General features: G+C 56.4%; 1 protein-coding gene across 4 annotated transcripts; it reads left to right on the top strand.

Annotated features, from left to right (window-relative positions):
* The first annotated feature begins 5,375 nt into the window (after positions 1-5,375).
* On the top strand, positions 5,376-18,582 carry LOC142915538 (uncharacterized). 4 transcript variants are annotated; one of them, XM_076061303.1, is made up of 8 exons: positions 5,376-5,524; positions 6,291-6,411; positions 6,794-6,876; positions 9,041-9,423; positions 10,784-10,801; positions 11,299-11,461; positions 15,773-16,198; positions 17,517-18,582. In XM_076061303.1, exons 1-8 carry the CDS (start codon positions 5,434-5,436, stop codon positions 17,762-17,764), a joined length of 1,533 nt encoding a protein of 510 aa, XP_075917418.1. In that variant the 5' UTR covers positions 5,376-5,433; the 3' UTR covers positions 17,765-18,582. The 4 variants fall into 4 exon arrangements, with proteins under 4 accessions (XP_075917418.1, XP_075917416.1, XP_075917417.1 ...); XM_076061301.1 differs by having other exon boundaries at positions 5,377-5,524; positions 6,794-6,984; XM_076061304.1 differs by having other exon boundaries at positions 5,381-5,524; positions 6,794-6,984; positions 16,040-16,198.
* Positions 18,583-18,823: the final 241 nt, after the last annotated feature.

Raw genomic sequence — 18,823 nt, 5'->3', positions numbered from 1 at the left:
ATAAAACTCCCCGCGTACCGCGTGGGCGCACCCGAACGCACCCAGATCAAAGAGGCGGTCGGGGACATGCTCCGCGATAACATAATTCAGCCCTCGGCGAGCCCCTGGTCTGCCCCGGTGGTACTAGTAATGAAAAAGGACGGGTCAACCCGGTTTTGCGTCGATTACCGCAAATTAAACGCAGTCACCCTCGGCGACGCCTTTCCCATACCGCGCATCGACGACACCTTTGACAGCCTCGCCGGAGCGCGGTATTTTTCCACCCTCGATCTCGCGTCCGGGTACTGGCAGGTGGAGATGACGGAGGAGGATCGGCCGAAAACCGCATTCACCACCCCGATGGGACTATTCGAGTTTCGAGTACTCCTGTTCGGGCTCACCAACGCGCCCGCGATGTTCCAGTAGCTGATGGAGTTGGTGATGCGGGGCTTGCAGTGGGAACAATGCCTGATTTACCTGGATGATGTGATCGTTTTCAGTAGATCTCTGTCTGAGCACTGGTCCAGGTTACGGGAGGTGTTCCAGCGACTGCGAGCGGCTCATCTCAAGCTCAAGCCCCGTAAGTGCTACATCGCACAGCGCGAGGTGGGGTACCTCGGACATCGCGTCAGCGAGGCAGGGGTGCGCACCGATCCGGACAAGGTACGCGCCGTAGTGGATTGGCCACAGCCAAGGAACCTGACAGAGATAAGATCATTTTTGGGGCTCGCCACCTATTATCGTCGATTTGTAAAGGGATTCAGCGAGATTGCACGCCCCCTCACCCAACTCACTTCCCCTAAGAACCCCTATCAGTGGACGGAGGCCTGCCAGACGGCCTTCACCACCCTCAAAGACCACCTCACCCACACCCCCACCCTGGCTTTCCCCGATTTTACCACCGACTTTATTTTGGACACTGACACCTGCAGCAGCGGGCTGGGTGCGGTGTTGTCGCAGGTGCACGAAGGGATGGAATGGGTTATTGCGTACGCCAGCCAGACCCTGAGCGGGGCCGAGCTGAACTACTGTGTGACCCGTCAGGAATTGTACGCTGTGATCTTCGCGTGTAAACAGTTTCGGCCGTATTTGTACGGCAGGAAATGTCGGGTGCACACGGACCATTATGCTCTGCAGTTCCTCCTCACCTTCAAGGAACCGCGGGGGCAGATGGCCCGATGGCTGGCGCAGCTGCAGGAGTACAACCTGCAAATCGAGTACCGGGCGGGACGGATGCATGCAAACGCGGACGACTTATCACGGCGACCCGCGGTGTGTGCCGAGACGAGGGCGGAGGAGGCCTGCCCGTGCTTCACGGGGGGACGTTGCCGACAGGCAACGGACCCCCGGGAACCCGCTGAGCCTAACCCCCCCCCGGCGAGAGAGAGTGCGGTATGCGCCACAGACCCCCACAGGTGGAGGCGCGGACCCAGTCGACCGCCCGGCAAGCGCAGGGCCCACGACTCAAGACCCAGCGGACCTATCCGCCCCGATCGGACGGATCCAGGAGGACGTCGGCTGCGCCTTCCCGAGCCTGAACGACGAGCAGCTGAGGCAGACCCAGCAGCCGGATCCGGATCTGGCGGCGGTGGAAGCGGCCCTGCGGGAGGAGAAGAGCACCCTACCAGGGCCCTGGAGCGGTTTGTATGCCCGGTTGTGTGTGCAGAACGGGGTGGTACGGGAGTTAACCGAGGCCGGCCAGCCGGGGTGCAACTGTGTTTCCGCCCAGGTGCGACCCCAGCTGCTAAGACTGGTGCACGACCACCCGCTCGGGGGCCATGACGGGGAACGGCGCACTCGTGAAACCCTGCGTCGCCAGTATCTCTGGCCCAAGTTAGCACAAGACGTGGCCGCCTGGGTACAGGGCTGCCGCGCGTGCCAGCAATGCGGGCCGAAACCAGCGCGATACCAGGTACCCCTGAGATCGTTCCGCATCAGTCGAACGATCAACTGGTTGGGATTGACCTGCAAGGGCCATTCCCGCGATCCCACCGGGGCAACCGATATATTCTCGTAGCGGTGGAGTACTTCACACGCTATCCCATAGCGGTGGCCATCCCCGATGAGACAGACCTCGTAGTGGCCCGAGCGTTCGTGGAACACTGCGTACTGAAGCACGGGATCCCCGAACGAGTCATTACCGACCAGGGTAGTGAGTTCGAGGCAGAGCTATTCCAGGCGCTGTGCCGGGAGTTCGGGATCCAGAAGGACCGAACTACGGCGTACCACCCCCATGCAAATGGGATGGTAGAGAGGATGAACCAGACTCTAGCCAGGAAGCTTAAACGCATGGCGGCCGCGAATCAACGGGACTGGGACGAACACCTCCCCTATGCTCTGTTCGCCTACACCACCACGGTACACACATCTACGGGACAGACCCCGTTCCTAATGATGTTTGGTCGTCAGTCTCGCCTACCCACAGATCTGCTGTTCGGTGTCCCTCCACCGCAATGGGAGGAAGGGAGCCGCCCCGTGGAGCATCTGATGGAGACCCTACGAGGAGCGAGGGGCCGGGCCTACCCGCAAGGCGAGGCCGCACACCAGAGGCAGGAGCAGGGGACCCGACCCCGAATGGAGCCCCCTTTCTACTCGGCGGGCTCTAAGGTATGGCTGCACACCCCTCGCGTCGGGGCCGGGCAGGCGGGGAAGCTAACCACCTACTGGCGGGGACCCTGGACCGTGGGACGACAGATCTCCCCCTGGACGGTACTGATTCAGGGGGGGGAGAGAGGCCGGGAGATGGTGGTCAACGTCCGGCAACTAAAACCATGGAGGGCGTCCCCTGCGAAGGAGAACCCCGCCACTCGAGTACCCCGAAACCCCTGGGTCCCCACACCCCCCATACCCGGGGGCCTCGCACGGTATATGGGCCCCACGGAGCCCCGGGCCCCGGGGGGTCCTGACCCGGGCCAGGGAGGACGGGGACGACGGCCCCTAAACCCTACCGCCCCCGAGTTTGTCTCCCAGCCCGCAGGTGCCAAGGACCAAGGAAAACCGCTGGAGCGGAGGAGGAGACCGCCGCCCGAACTCCGGGAGACGGAGCCACCACCCCCGAGGCCGGCCACGAGGACTGGACGAGTCCCGCGGACCCCGCGGCGCTACCTCGTGGGAGCAACCCAGGCGAGGTGCTCCAGTCAACCCGGGACGGGGACTGGCACCTCGGGGGGCTATGTGGTGCCACAACAGCGAAGCCGCTCCGTCGAAACCGGGCCCGTCGCTGTGCTGCTGCGACGAGAAGCCACCCGGCTCCCATCACAGCACTTCCCCTGCCACCCTCCCCCCCCCCCCACCTAAACACACACACACTCAAGTAGGGCCTCATGGGGAGGGGAGGGGGGCACCTGCCCTGAGTTTTTACCCGAGAGGCCCCCTCGTGGGGGTGCTCCACGGTTTCTCAGGATCAGGGAATTGGCAGGCACCCCCCCCCCCCAGGCCAAATGGCACTTGGCGCCGTGGCTTAACTTAGAATTAAATGACCACGGCGAACCCACTGAGAACTGCAGTGAGGAGATGCCCAAGACACACACGGACCAGCAGACAGGTGGGGAGCGGGGCAGCGTGGGTTAAGCGTCTCTACCCATGGTGCACCGCGGGCTAGCGTCTCTACCCATGATGCACCGCGGATTAACGGCCCTACCCATGATGCACCACGGAATAATGGCCCTACCCATGATGCACCGCGGATTAACGGCCTGACCCGCGATGCACCGCGGATGGACGGTGCGAGGGCTTTGAAAGGAGCATAAAAAGGGACGCTTTGGGGAGGCACGGGGCCATTTTTATTTGACTGGAGATCAACAGGAGGGAGGGATCGGGGAGCCGTCACCTGACTGTTACTCGCACGTCCGTGAGACGGGGCAGAGAACAGCCAGATTCTGTTTACAGCATCATCTATCCGCGACCTCCATCGCTGCGAGGTCGGACCGTAAGTACGAGGGAGAGAGGTAAGACAAAGGGACGAAATTCGGAGAGAAAATAGAGGGCAGACAGGTCCATTAAGTATCAGGGAGTAGCGAAATAGGTTAGACCGGTCCTGCTGGTCCGTACTGACACACACAGTCTAGTTCGATACTCGTGGGGAATAAAACCACTAATAGGATAAAGCTGTTTCGTGGTCACTGTGAGTGCGAGGAGGGAGACGAAGTGTTTGGTGTTCGCATATCGGTACGAGTGTGTACAGAGTGTTGTGTGTTCGCGCGCATACGCGGCTGTTTGCAGCGAATAAGGGAGTAGAACGTGCTTAGTGTCCGTACCTGTACGATCGTTTACAGTATTGTTCAGCGCGCGCGTACCTACACGAATATCTTCGGCGGTGCCCAGCGCTCGTGTACCTGCGCAATAGCCTACAGTAGCGCTTTACGCTTGCGCGCCTGTGTGACGGGGTGGCGGGCGCGCACTCGCGCAATTGTCTAATAGCGAATTAAGCGCCTGGCGTGTGCGAATACGCAGCTGTGTAAACAGCCCGTTAAATCGGAGCAAAGTAATCGCGGCGTGTTTGTTTTGGCTTAAGCGCGTGGAGCGTGGGTGGGAGGGAATCCCACGGGGGCGCGCCGCGCCTGTTTATTCCCGTGCAGGACGGGGTTTTACTTTGCGAGCGCGCTCACCGCGACACGCCGCCGTTGAACAGGGTAGCGCATCGCGAGCGCAAAGCATACGAGCCGCTAATTAAGCTACGCAAACGCGGTCGACATCCCAGGCAGAGGTACAGGGGGGCGAGGCATTAGGGGTCGGTAGTCTGGACCTGACAGCAGCCGGGGGGGTAGCGGTGTGAGTGAAACGGGGGAGTCGGTGGGTAAAGCGGGGGACGGTAGCCCCCACAACACACACACACATAGTGTACACACACAGGTACACACACACAGGTACACACACACACAGGTACACACATACACAGGTACACACACAGGTACACACACACAGGTACACACACACAGGTACACACACACACAGGTACACACATACACAGGTACACACACAGGTACACACACAGGTACACACACACAGGTACACACACAGGTACACACACACACAGGCCCACACACAGGTAGACACACACACAGGTACACACACAGGTACACACACAGGCACACACACACAGGTACACACACAAACAGGTACACACACACAGGTACACACACACGTACACATACAGGTGAGCATCACACCCACACACGATAGTCGATCATGTTCAATTCTCATGTAATACAAGTAGGAATCGATTCATTAAGATTCATTTTCGACCACTTAATTCTCATGTTATCCGAACGGAAATCGATTTAATTAGCTTAATCAACTGTATATCGATTCCCATGTTATCCCAATAAAAATCGACTCTATACATCCATTACTCTACAATAATCGATTCCTAATGTTATCCCATTAAGAATCGATGCGAGTATAGTTAATCGAACCGGGAATCGAATTTCTCTGCACGTGACTAAATATCGCTCCATGGCGATGCGTCAACTCGTCTCTAGACTTGGCCTACTCTTCCTCTTCCTTCTGCTCCTCCTCCACCTCGTCACGTGGTGCAGCAGCCACGGTGAGCCGGGCCGGTCGATACATCGGGTGCCAGGTTGTGGTGGACGTGGGGAGCGGTGGTGCAGTGGTTAGCGCACTGTGTGAGTGAGTGTGTGGGGAGCGGTGGTGCAGTGGTTAGCGCACTGTGTGAGTGAGTGGGAAGCGGTGGTGCAGTGGTTAGCGCACTGTGTGTGTGGGGAGCGGTGGTGCAGTGGTTAGTGCACTGTGTGTGTGTGGGGAGCGGTGGTGCAGTGGTTAGCGCACTGTGTGTGTGGGGAGCGGTGGTGCAGTGGTTAGCGCACTGTGTGAGTGAGTGTGGGGAGCGGTGGTGCAGTGGTTAGCGCACTGTGTGAGTGTGTGGGGAGCGGTGGTGCAGTGGTTAACGCGCTGTGTGTGTGTGGGGAGCGGTGGTGCAGTGGTTAGCGCACTGTGTGAGTGAGTGTGGGGAGCGGTGGTACAGTGGTTAGCGCACTGTGTGTGAGTGTGGGGAGCGGTGGTGCAGTGGTTAGCACACTGTGTTTGTGTGGGGAGCGGTGGTGCAGTGGTTAGCGCACTGTGTGTGAGTGTGGGGAGCGGTGGTGCAGTGGTTAGCGCACTGTGTTTGTGTGGGGAGCGGTGGTGCAGTGGTTAGCGCACTGTATGTGAGTGTGGGGAGCGGTGGTGCAGTGGTTAGCGCACTGTGAGTGTATGGGGAGCGGTGGTGCAGTGGTTAGCGCACTGTGTGTGAGTGTGGGGAGCGGTGGTGCAGTGGTTAGCGCACACTGAGTGCCGTTTGCCCATCTCCCCAGCCCCGGCTTCCCCACTGAATGTGCGCGTGGAGTCTCGAGACCTGCTGACACAACTCCGCTGGGAACCAGCTAACGTGAACCCCGCCACCAGCAGCGTCACCTACAGAGTGGAGAGCAAACGGTGAGATGCTCGCTCACTCACTCACCCACTCACTCACCCACTCACCCACTCACTCAGTCACTCACCCACTCACTCACTCACACACTCAACCACCCACTCACTCACTCACACACTCAACCACCCACTCACTCACTGACTCACCCACTCACTCACCCACCTACTCACTCACCCACTCACTCACTGACTCACTCACTCACCCAGCCACTCACTCACCAACTCACTCACTCATCCACCCACTCACTCACTGACTCACTCGCCCACTCACCCACTCACGCATCCACTTACTCACCCACTCTCTCACTCGCCCACTCTCTCACTCACTCACCCACCCACTCACTCACCCACTCCTCACTACCTCCTCCCCGTGTCTCTGTCTGTGCAGCTATGGACGAGCCCACTGGCGGACCGTCTGCGCTGCCACAACAGAGACTCGGTGCGATGTCTCCTCAGCTCTGCGGCATCCCGGTGACCGCTATCACCTGCGCGTCAGAGCCACCGTTTCATCGTCATCACCGGTGGCCTCACCAATCTCCTTGCCCTGGGTCATGGTTGAGGTCTTACCCTTGAAGACAAGTCAGTGGCTTTGTCTATGTGTGTGTGTGTGTGTCTGTGTGTGTGTGTCTGTGTGTTTGTGTGTGTCTGTGTGTCTGTCTCTGTCTGTGTGTATGTCTGTGTATTTGTCTGTGTGTCTGTCTCTGTATGTCTGTGTGTATGAGTCTCTCTGTGCGAGTGTCTCTGTGTGTATGTCTGTGTGTAAAGTGTCTGTATGTGAGTGTCTCTGTGTCTCTGTGTGTGTGTCTATGTCTCTGTGTGTGTCTGCCTGTGTGTATGTGTGTATGTGTCTGTGTGTGAGTGTCTCTGTGTGAGTGTGTCTCTGTGTGTGAGTGTCTCTGTGTGAGTGTCTCTGTGCGTGTCTCTGTGTGAGTGTCTCTGTGTGTGAATGTCTCTGTGTATTGTCTCTGTGGGAGAGTCTCTGTGTGTGTGTCTGTGTGTGTCTCTGTGTGTCTATGTGTGTCTCTATGTGTGAGTGTCTCTTTGTGTGTCTCTCTGTGTGTGTCTCTGTGTGTATGTGTCTGTGTGTGAGTGTCTCTGTGTGAGTGTGTCTCTGTGTGTCTGTGAGTGTCTCTGTGTGTGAGTGTCTCTTTGTGTGTCTCTATGTGTGTGTGTGTCTCTGTGTGAGTGTCTCTGTGTGAGTGTCTCTGTCTGTGTGTATGTGTGTCTGTGTGTGTGTGTCTCTGTGTGTTTCTGTGTGTGTGTCTGTGTGTATGTCTGTGTATTTGTCTGTGTGTCTGTCTCTGTATGTCTGTGTGTATGAGTCTCTCTGTGCGAGTGTCTCTGTGTGTGTCTGTCTGTGTGTCTGTGTGTGTGTGTCTGTGTGTGTGTGTCTGTGTGTGTGTGTCTGTGTGTGGGTGTGTCTGTGTGTGTGTCTGTGTGTCTGTCTCTGTATGTCTGTGTGTATGAGTCTCTCTGTGCGAGTGTCTCTGTGTGTGTATGTCTGTGTGTAGAGTGTCTGTATGTGAGTGTCTCTGTGTCTCTGTGTGTGTGTCTATGTCTCTGTGTGTGTCTGCCTGTGTGTATGTGTCTGTGTGTGAGTGTCTCTGTGTGAGTGTGTCTCTGTGTGTGAGTGTCTCTGTGTGAGTGTCTCTGTGCGTGTCTCTGTGTGAGTGTCTCTGTGTGTGAATGTCTCTGTGTATTGTCTCTGTGGGAGAGTCTCTTTGTGTGTATGTCTGTGTGTGTCTCTGTGTGTCTGTGTGTCTCTATGTGTGAGTGTCTCTTTGTGTGTCTCTCTGTGTGTGTCTCTGTGTGTATGTGTCTGTGTGTGAGTGTCTCTGTGTGAGTGTGTCTCTGTGTGTCTCTGTGTGTCTGTGAGTGTCTCTGTGTGTGAGTGTCTCTTTATGTGTCTCTATGTGTGTGTGTGTCTCTGTGTGAGTGTCTCTGTGTGAGTGTCTCTGTGTGTCTCTGTCTGTGTGTATGTGTGTCTGTGTGTGTGTGTGTCTGTGTGTGTGTGTCTGTGTGTGTGTCTGTGTGTCTCTGTCTCTGTGTGTGTATATGTCTGTGTGTAGAGTGTCTGTATGTGAGTGTCTCTGTGTCTCTGTGTGTGTGTCTATGTCTCTGTGTGTGTTTGCCTTTGTGTATGTGTGTCTGTGTGTGTCTCTGTGTGTCAGTGTCTCTGTGTGAGTGTCTCTGTGTGTGTGTGTCTCTGTCTGTGTGTGTCTCTGTGTGTCTCTGAGTGTCTCTGTGTGAGTGTCTCTGTGAGTGTCTCTGAGTGTCTCTGTGTGAGTGTCTCTCTGTGTGTCTCTGTGTGTCTCTGAGTGTCTCTGTGTGAGTGTCTCTGTGTGTCTCTGTGTGTCTCTGAGTGTCTCTGTGTGAGTGTCTCTGTGAGTGTCTCTGAGTGTCTCTGTGTGAGTGTCTCTCTGTGTGTCTCTGTGTGTCTCTGAGTGTCTCTGTGTGAGTGTCTCTGTGTGAGTGTCTCTGTGTGAGTGTCTCTGAGTGTCTCTGTGTGTCTCTGTGTGTGTCTCTGTGTGTCTCTGTGTGAGTGTCTCTGAATGTCTCTGAGTGTCTCTGTGTGTCTCTGAGTGTCTCTGTGTGAGTGAGACGTCATCTCCCCCCATCCCCCCCCGTGTCTCAGCTGTGCTCAGCGCTCCTACGGTCACCATGATGCTCCACAAGAACGCGACGGTGGAGGAGGAGGAGGGTGGTGATGGTGGTGAGGAGAAGGAGGAGTGTGGTAGTGAGGGTGAGGATGAGGTCTACAAAGATGACGACGATGGCTACGACGATGACGACTACGATGATGATGATGAGGGTGTTGGCGCCGACGGTGATGGGGCTGACGGCGATGGCGACGACGATGGGTACTATGACGACGATGACGACGAGGGAGAGCCGAAGGCGTGGGAGCTCTCCGTGGGGGTCTCCATGAGGAGTGGGTGGAGGAGGAGGATGGCGCAGTGTGACGTGCTGTACCACCTGCAGGCAGAGGTCTCCACACGGAGGGGCGTGACGAGCACGGTGAGAGTGGGTGGGTTGGTAGGTGAGTGGGTGGGTAGGTGAGTGAGTGGGTGGGTGGGTGGGTGAGTGGGTGATTGAGCTGCTGAGTGAGCGGGTGGGTGGGTGGGTGAGTGGGTGGGTGATTGAGCGGGTGAGCGGGTGGGTGGGTGAGTGGGTGAGTGGTTGAGTGGGTGAGTGGGTGGTTGAGTGGGTGAGTGGTGATGCTACTACTGCTGATGATGATGATGATGCTCAGGTTAACACGTAGTTGGCGTACGCGACCAATATCCATAAGAGGTTTTTGGGTTAGGTCGCGTAAATATATAAATGTTGTGTCGTTAAAACCCGCCACCACCCGACACAGCCAACTAGTAAGGGTTGTCACGTAAACAGAACGTGCCAATTCGTCACTAGTGCAACACTAGTGTGTAGTGTATAGTGTAGTGTACTAGTACAGCACACCAGTTGTGTGTTGGAGAGCCAAGCCACAACATTTACAGTCTGAGTACCGTGACGTTTCGCCGGTAATTACAACAAGCTTCATCAGGCGACAGACAGATTTGTGAAGTCTTCCTGTTTCGTTCCTTATATAGAGGCCTAGATGTGGTGACCACCCTTCTGCGCTCTTGCACAATCATGGGTGGGGGGGGGGTGGAGTGATTACTGAGGCAAGGCACATGAGGCATGTGCATTATGCAAGCCCTTTGCACTTGTCTTTCCTGTCTATTGTGTTGAATAAAATAGCCCTACCAACAATAATCCCTGCTGAAGTACGCCGCCCTTTGTAGGCATGCATTTAACTAATGTATTATTTGATGATTCGCTTACACGCAGCACTAAGGCGGTAGCTATCCGAACGGTTAAAGTTATTTCGATTTGGTTCTATTGGGTAAAGTCACGTAGGTGAAAATAAAATAACAAAAAATCACAACGTTTCGGCCACAACACAAGCGGCCTTCAGCAGGTGAAAGGACGAGAGTATGGATCCTAGCAGTCACGAAAGCTTTAAATCTAGAATTATTTCGATTTCTTTCAATTTCGATAGATTCTCTAATTAGTCTTGGCCAGTAGGAGCTAGTTTTGCACAAAACTTCAACATCAATGGAGTGTGTCATTGTTGGCACGCGTGTTCTGCTACTGCTGACAGTTGTGTTTGGGAGAATTTAATGTTTCTCTGGTGTTCTTTTAGTCTCGTGCTGATCATTCGTCCTGTTTGCCCAACATAACATTTACCACACGTGCAGTTAATCCTGTACCACACCTTCTGTTGATAGCTTCGGTAATACATGTTTTGTAGCAGATATTAAATTCTGTATTTTATGTACCGTGCCAAATCTGACTCGGATGTTTTGTTTTCCCAAACATGTGGCGGGTTCATCAGCTACTCCCGCAATGTACGGTATTTTGATCGTTTTAATTACTTGGGCGGTTTCAATGCTCTTGTTATTTGATGTGGTTTTGGTATTCAATGCCCTCTTTATTTGTGCATCATCGTAACCGTTCATTTGCAGCGCTTCTTTAACATGTTCAATTTCACTTCTCAGACTGTCACCATCTGACACTTTCTTAGCTCGATGAATGAGCGACTTGACAAGAGCAGATTTCTGTTGCGGGGTGAAGGTTGTGACTCTGCATTCAGATAGGCGTCAGTACGAGTTTTATTTTGGTAAATACTGAGTGTTATTGTGTCACTTCTACCCCGTCTGAGCCGAATGTCCAGAAATGCCAACTCTTTGGTTGTTTGGGTAAAGAAATGTTGGAGTTCTGTCAGCCTCTGTCAGCTTCATGGTGAGACGATTTAGAAATGCGTTCAGTGTATCTTTGCTGTGTGCCCAGACCACCAATGTGTCATCCACATAACCAGGCACACTAAAGCCTTCTGCTTGCCACTGCCAGGAGCGCTTTGTTGGGTGCCGCTACCGCCACCCGGTGCCTCCGCCTGGCGGCAAGGATGAGTACTGCGTCCGCGTGAGAGTCGTAGCTCGCTACCCACGGTGGAAGACAGGGGAGTGGTCTCCACCGTCGTGTGTCTCCGTCCCTCCACCGCACAGCGCCGTAGGTGAGTGGGTGGGTGGGTGGGTGAGTGGCTGAGTGAGTGGGTGGATGAGTGGGTGGGTGGGTGAGTGGCTGAGTGAGTGGGCGAGTAAGTGAGTGAGTGGGTGGGTGAGTGGGTGGGTGAGTGGGTGGGTGAGTGATTGGGTGAGTAGTTGAGTGGGTCAGTGGGTGAGTGGGTGGGTAAGTGGTTGAGTGAGTGGGTGCGTGAGTGGTTGAGTGAGTGGGTGGGTGAGTGATTGGGTGGGCGAGTGATTGGGTGGGTGAGTGAGTGGGTGGGTGAGTGATTGGGTGAGTAGTTGAGTGAGTTGGTGCGTTAGTGGGTGGGTGAGTAGTTGACTGAGTGGGTGGGTAAGTGGTTGAGTGAGTGGGTGCGTGAGTGGTTGAGTGGGTAGGTGGGTGAGTGAGTGGGTGGGTGAGTCGGTGGGTGAGTGGGTGGGTTAGTGGTTGAGTGAGTGGGTGCGTGAGTGGTTGAGTGGGTAGGAGGGTGAGTGAGTGGGTGGGCGAGTGCCGCACCCGTTTAGCCCCCTCTATCCGGCCTAACAAAAGCTGTTTAGGCATGCGGTGGCTGGGCATGCGGGCTACATGACCCAGCCAACACAGCCTTGCCTGCCGGAGGAGCTCACCGATGGGACTTTGTCCAGATTTTTCTGGGATTTGTGAGCTCACACAATCCAGCCTGGTTAAACCCAGGATGGATTGTAGGCAGGCCAGCGTAAATGTTTCCAACCGGCGAAGATGTTCCATTAGGGGAGTCCACTTTTCGCAAGCGTAGAGAAGGGAGGGAATGACTGTGGCCGAGAAGACCTGAAGATTCGTGCAGAGTGACAGACCAGGTAGCTTCCACACAGCGTTACGCAACCGATGAATAGATAATGCCGCTCGACTGATTCAGAGTGAGACCTTTGCTGTCCAACCGGAGCCAGTCATGAGCACACTGCCCAGGTATGGGAAACTCTCCACTCTCTCCACAACTCAATCACCGATTGGGAGTTGTGGGAGTGGATTGTCCAATGGTACAAAATACCCAGGCAGGTGCTTAGTTTTGGTGGAACTGATGGTTAAGGCCCCACCTCTCAGTGGCAAGCTCCAGGTTTAGCAGCAGCGCCTCCAACTCCTCCTCTGAATGAGCAGCTATTACCAGATCATCGGCATACGCAACGTGGTTGAGCAATAGAGAGCCATCCCTCAACCCCACCTGGGCATCGATCAGCCTCCCATTTTATCTGTGTAATGGGTTCCGGAGACACTTCGGATAGGAAACTCCTTTATTACAACACAGCACTCCCACAGTCCTCCTGATACACTGCTACAGCCTAGGCACACGGCCTGCTCCTAGCGTGCCGTGACACTGCCTACGCCGTGGGCTCCTCCGCTGTGACCACCCTAGGGGAGGCTACCCTGACCCCACCCAGCCAAGGTGACCACCCTAGGGGAGGCGACCCCTGACCCCAGCCAGCCAAGGTGACCACCCTAAGGGAGGCGACCCCTGACCCCACCCAGCCAAGGTGCGGGTCCAGACTCTGGCTGCCTCGGACCTCACCCTTACAAGGGCGTGGGGCCGGGAGTCCCAGAGTCACACCACCGGCCCAGAGTCCCACCACTGGCCCAGAGTCCCACCACTGGCCCAGAGTCCCACCACCGGCCCAGAGTCCCACCACTGGCCCAGAGTCCCACCACTGGCCCAGAGTCCCACCACTGGCCCAGAGTTCCACCACCGGCGAAGAGTCCAACCACCACTGGCCCAGAGTCCCACCACTGGCCCAGAGTCCCACCACTGGCCCAGAGTCCCACCACCGGCCCAGAGTCCCACCACCACTGGCCCAGAGTCCCACCACCACCGGCCCAGAATCCCACCACTGACCCAGAGTCCCACCACTGGCCCAGAGTCCCACCACTGGCCCAGAGTCCCACCACTGGCCCAGAGTCCCACCACTGGCCCAGAGTCTCACCACAGTCCCAGAGTCCCACCACTGACCCAGAGTCCCACCACTGGCCCAGAGTCCCACCACTGGCCCAGAGTCCCACCACTGGCCCAGAGTCCCACCACTGGCCCAGAGTCTCACCACAGTCCCAGAGTCCCACCACTGACCCAGAGTCCCACCACTGGCCCAGAGTCCCACCACCGGCCAAGAGTCTAACCACCACTGGCCCAGAGTCCCACCACTGGCCCAGAGTCCCACCACTGGCCCAGAGTCCCACCACCAGCCCAGAGTCCCACCACCACTGGCCCAGAGTCCCACCACCACCGGCCCAGAGTCCCACCACTGACCCAGAGTCCCACCACTGGCCCAGAGTCCCACCAACGGCCCGCACGGCGTCCCGGCCCTTACAAGTGTTGAGGCGTAAATGACGACTCGGAGGAAGATCTTCATGTAGGGGCTTGCGCCAGTTGTTTTATTAAAGACTTCTCTTCACACACCACGACTCCGTGTACTGCACGCTCACTGCCTACACTCCACACCCCAGGGGAAGGGTACTGGGAAGGTCCCTAGCACACCCACAGGCTACCCTAGCCCGGTGCTAATCTCCCCCTACCCTGGGTCCCATCGCTCCCCCAGGGGAAGGGTACTGGGGAGGTCCCTAGCACACCCACAGGCTACTCTAGCCTGGTGCTAATTTCCCCCTACCCTGGGTCCCAACTCCCAACTTCACACGTTCCTGGCTCCCCGCCAACGACCTCGGAACACGTCACGGGGTCCCAGCCTAAATATCCCAGGGGGACATGACGTCACCGTCCCGGTCCCCTGTCCGTGCCGGAGGGCGAGCGCGACGTGACGTCACCAACTACCGCCTTGCACAAGGACGGCGGGGCGAGGGGGTCCAGGGTCCTATCAAGCTGCCGCCAGTCTTCGTTCTTCGGCTGCGCCTGGCTCCAGATCGGCTGGGGAGGTCCCCTCTGGTGCCTCCTGCCCACCGAGGGGTGGGGCTGTCTGGGGTCCTGAGCCCCCAGCAGCCCCTCCCCTCTTGGGCTGCCGCTGCAGCCCCTCCCCTGACGGTTCGATGCACCGCCGTCACATCTATGGCGCTACGTCTGTACCAGATGGAAATTCCTCTGGTCTGGTACGGCCATCGAAGGCTTCACGAACTGCGTGGTCGAAATAGATGTTAAATAATGTGGGAGCCAGAGGACATCCCTGTCACACCCCAAGGTGGACAGGGAATGGCTCCGACTCCCGGCCACGTAGTTTTACCCGGGCCCGCTCACCATCATGAAGGTCCTTAATGATCGTGAGCAGAGGGTCAGGGACTGCAAAAGCACGAAGAACAACCCAGAGCCCAGGCCTACTGATGGTATCATAGGCCTTGACTAGGTCAATAAAGCAGAGATGTAGGTCTTGTTGGAATTCCCTACACCTCTGCTGTAGCAGACGGACAGAAAATATGGCATCTGTGCAGGACCGCCCTTTCCTGAAACCACATTGGGGCTCCGCAAGCCTCTCCTCAGCATGCCTGGCAAGGCGGTGTTGAATAGACACACAGACAGACACACACAGACACACAGACAGATAGCCACACACAGACAACAACAACCGCCATTTGCCACTAAGTGGCGGTGACGTCACCAAGATGCTTGTGCCAGGACATGTGCACCTTGAGGCCACGTGGAGTGTCAAACGCCCGCTGGCAGGAGGTCACGGGGCAGACCCAGGTACCACGGGTCGACTGACTGAGATGACTGGCTAATGCACCACCTGTGCCCCCTACTGTGCCAACCTGCTGTGCTTTAGCCACCCGGCGCTCCGCTCGTTGTTGTGAGCGTCGCTCCTCCGCCCTCCGTTGTTGTTCGAGGGCGACTACCTCCAACTGCCCAGTAGCGTCCTTCACGAGCCTCCTCCACAGAGGCTGATCTTGACACCGCTGGTACCAGTCATCGGCAAGTCCACTCAGCTCCACGTCCTCCTGTACCACATCACTCCATCTCTTCTCCAGTCCATGCTGCGCCCGTTTAGCCCCCTCGATACGGCCGAACAAAAGCTGTTTCGGCATGCGGTGGCTGGGCATGCGGGCTACATGACTCAGCCAGCCCAGCATACAGACACACACACAGACAGACACACACACATACACAGAGAAGTGATTAGGACCAAAACGTCCTCCTCCTCACTAACCTCATCCAACAACACTGCTCAGCTTCCCACTCTGTCTGTGTCTCTCTGTCAGTCTCTCTCTGTTTCTCTGTCTGTATCTGTCTCTCTGTCTGTATCTGTCTCACTGTGTCTCTCTGTTTCCCCGTGTCTGCCTACCCATGTCTACCCGTATCTCCCCGTTATCTCCCCGCGTCTCACCGAATCTCCTCGTGTCCCCAATCCCGTAGCCATCACCACCACCACCGCCGCCACCACCACCACCACCGCCACCACCACCACCAATGCCACCACCACCACCGCCACCACCACCAATGCCACCACCACCGCCACCACCACCACCGCCGCCACCACCACCACCGCCGCCACCACCACCGCCGCCACCACCACCGCCGCCGCCACCACCGCCGCCACCGCCGCCACCACCATCACCGCCGCCACCACCACCATCACCACCACCCCATCCACCTCCCGCTCCTCCTCACCCTCGTCCACAGTGCCTACGGGAGACGAGGCGACGCTCCACGCCAGCAGCAGCACTATCTACCCCATCAGCTTGACGGTGGCCATGACGGTGCTGGTGCTGGCGGTGCTGGTGCTGTTCCCCTTGCTGGTGTGCGCCGTGCAGGGCAGACGTAACGCCGGCAAGCGTCCCGGTGAGCGGCGGTGGCGTTGCGGTGGCTACGTAGATGTTGACTGCCTCGCTTGGTACACGGGAGGGCGTGGGCTACTTCCCCGCCCCTGACACCCGTATATTTGGAGTTTGCGGTGTCTCCCTCATCATCATCATCGTCATCACGGTGGCTATGAGATGGTAACTACCTCGCCTGGATCATCTACATCATTAGACCTCCTTTGCCAGTACCAAAAAGGGGAAAAACCCTATTATTATTACCTCGCCTGGTACGCAGGAGGTCGTGGGTCCTATCCCGACCCTGACACTTCCTGTGTCTCTACGCGTTCAGAGCCATTTGGCTGCTGCTCCTTATTTGCCACCCGACAACGATGATGATGATGACGATGATGATGACGACGATGATAATGATGACGATGATGATGACGATGACAACGATGATGACGATGATGATGACGATAATGATGATGACGACGATAACGATGATGACGATAATGATGACGATGATGACGATAATGATGACGATGATGACGATAAGCCACTGAGTTGAGCTGTCACTTGTGGTAGCCGGTGTAGCTTCTACAAAACAAGTGACGTAGTAGCACAGCGGGGGGCTTACCTGGTAAGATACACAATATTTGTCTATATTTATTTTTATTGATTTGTTAACCTTTGCTATACCTGGCATGTGCCGACGGCGCGTGACATGTCAGCGTGACGAGTTTGCGTGACGTGTTTGCTGTTGTAACGTTCTGACCCCCGTACCCCCGACCGTACATTTGTGGATTCCGCCTCCTCCTGCTGCTACAACATGAACACAATATTCCCATTGTGTTCAAAGTCGAATTTGTTTTTGTGTTAAGTGGCGTCAATATATAAACGCTGTGTCGTAAAACCCGCCACCACCTGACGCAGCCAATTAGTCAGGTTTAGTGTCACGTAAACAAAACGTGCCAATTAGTTACGAGTTTATAGTGTAGTGTACAGTGTAGTGTATAGTGTAGTGGACAGTGCAGTGTACTGTCCAGTGTAGTGTACAGTGTAGTGTACAGTGTAGTATACTTGTTCAGTACTAACCGGTAGTGTGTTGTAGAGTAAACCCACGACAACGTTCACAATTCAAGTACCTGGTGACACCTCACCGGTAATTACAACAACCACAACCGGCATCATCAACATCATCATCGGGCCTGATGATGCTGCTGCTGCTGTTTCGAGTTCCGTGCCTCCTGAGTGTTTTCTCCCCACCCTGCGTGATATTCTCGTTCCCCGGCGAACGAGCGAGGGGGGAACGCCCCAGGCCTGGTCCCCAAGCCTGATATTGTCTCTGCCGAGTGCAGGTAGCCACCGCCGCTGTCGCCACCGCCACCACCGCCGACACCGCTGCCACCGCTGCCACCGCCGCCGCCACCGCCGCGGTGGAGCAGAAATCGGAACTTTAGGACCTCGTCCCCGCCCCCGGTTGACACCGCCGGATGAAAGCCGCTCCCCAAGTCGTCGCCACACCAATCACACCGCGCGGTGGTTAGGAGATGTCGACCACCTCGCCTGGCACGCGGGAGGTCGTGGGTTCCATCCTGACCCCTGACGATGCCTGCCGCCGCTGGATATTTCTGAGTTTGTCCCATAGACTCACCACACAGAGACCCATAGACTCACCACACAGAGACCCACAGACTCATCACACAGAGACCCACAGACTCACCACACAGAGACCCACAGACTCACCACACAGAGACCCACAGACTCATTACACAGAGACCCATAGACTCACCACACAGACCCAAAGACTCACCACACAGAGACTCATAGACTCACCACACATAGACACCCAGACTCACCACACAGAGACCCATAGACTCACCACACAGAGACCCACAGACTCACCACACAGAGACCCACAGACTCATCACACAGAGACCCATAGACTCACCACACAGAGACCCAAAGACTCACCACACAGAGACCCACAGACTCATCACACAGAGACCCATAGACTCACCACACAGAGACCCAAAGACTCACCAGACTCGCACAACTTTATCCATGGCCCGGTGGGTGGTGGTGGTGGTGAGGCTGTGTGCGTTGTTGGGGCGCGTGCACGATGCATCTTCCAGAACGATCCGAGAGAGTCGACAGAGAATCATCGTCCGTTCGACTTGCCCCCACCCAGGGGGGGGGGGGGGGGGTGGGGTGGGTGGGGGCGCTTTGCGCGTCACGGTTCTGTTTGACGTCGCCACGTGGCCCGGCGTTGGTTGTGGGTCACGTGGTCTGTCGTGGCAACGTCCCCTCTCTCCCTGCCTGCCTGCCCCCAGACTGAAGGGGGCATGGCAGCTGTTTCGTTGTTTGCTGGAGACATCGCGGTGGTGGTGGTGGTGACGATAATAAAGGTGGCGAGTTCACTTACCTGGGCTGGAACTCCTCCTCCTCTATACAGGTGGACGCGTGATGTTGTGCACGGGACTTGAACTATAAACGGAACGTTTTATTTTTGCCGGGTAAGGCCCTCATTGAGATGCGGCGTAGCTCTCTTTCAGAAGGCCCTGACCTGGCCGTTACAAATCATAGCTCTAGCAATTCGGTTTATTATCATCGTCGTCGTCATCATCACGTGGACCTTTAGAGCAGTTGACAAATACTCGACAAC

This window comes from Petromyzon marinus, unplaced genomic scaffold, assembly GCF_048934315.1.
Source record: "Petromyzon marinus isolate PM22_M1 ecotype Great Lakes invasive population unplaced genomic scaffold, UKy_Petmar_22M1.pri1.0 PM_G_Scaffold_32, whole genome shotgun sequence".
NCBI classification, from domain to species: Eukaryota; Metazoa; Chordata; class Hyperoartia; order Petromyzontiformes; family Petromyzontidae; genus Petromyzon; species Petromyzon marinus.
Note: the sequence above shows the minus strand (reverse complement) of the source record. Positions and strands in the feature narration are given on the sequence as shown.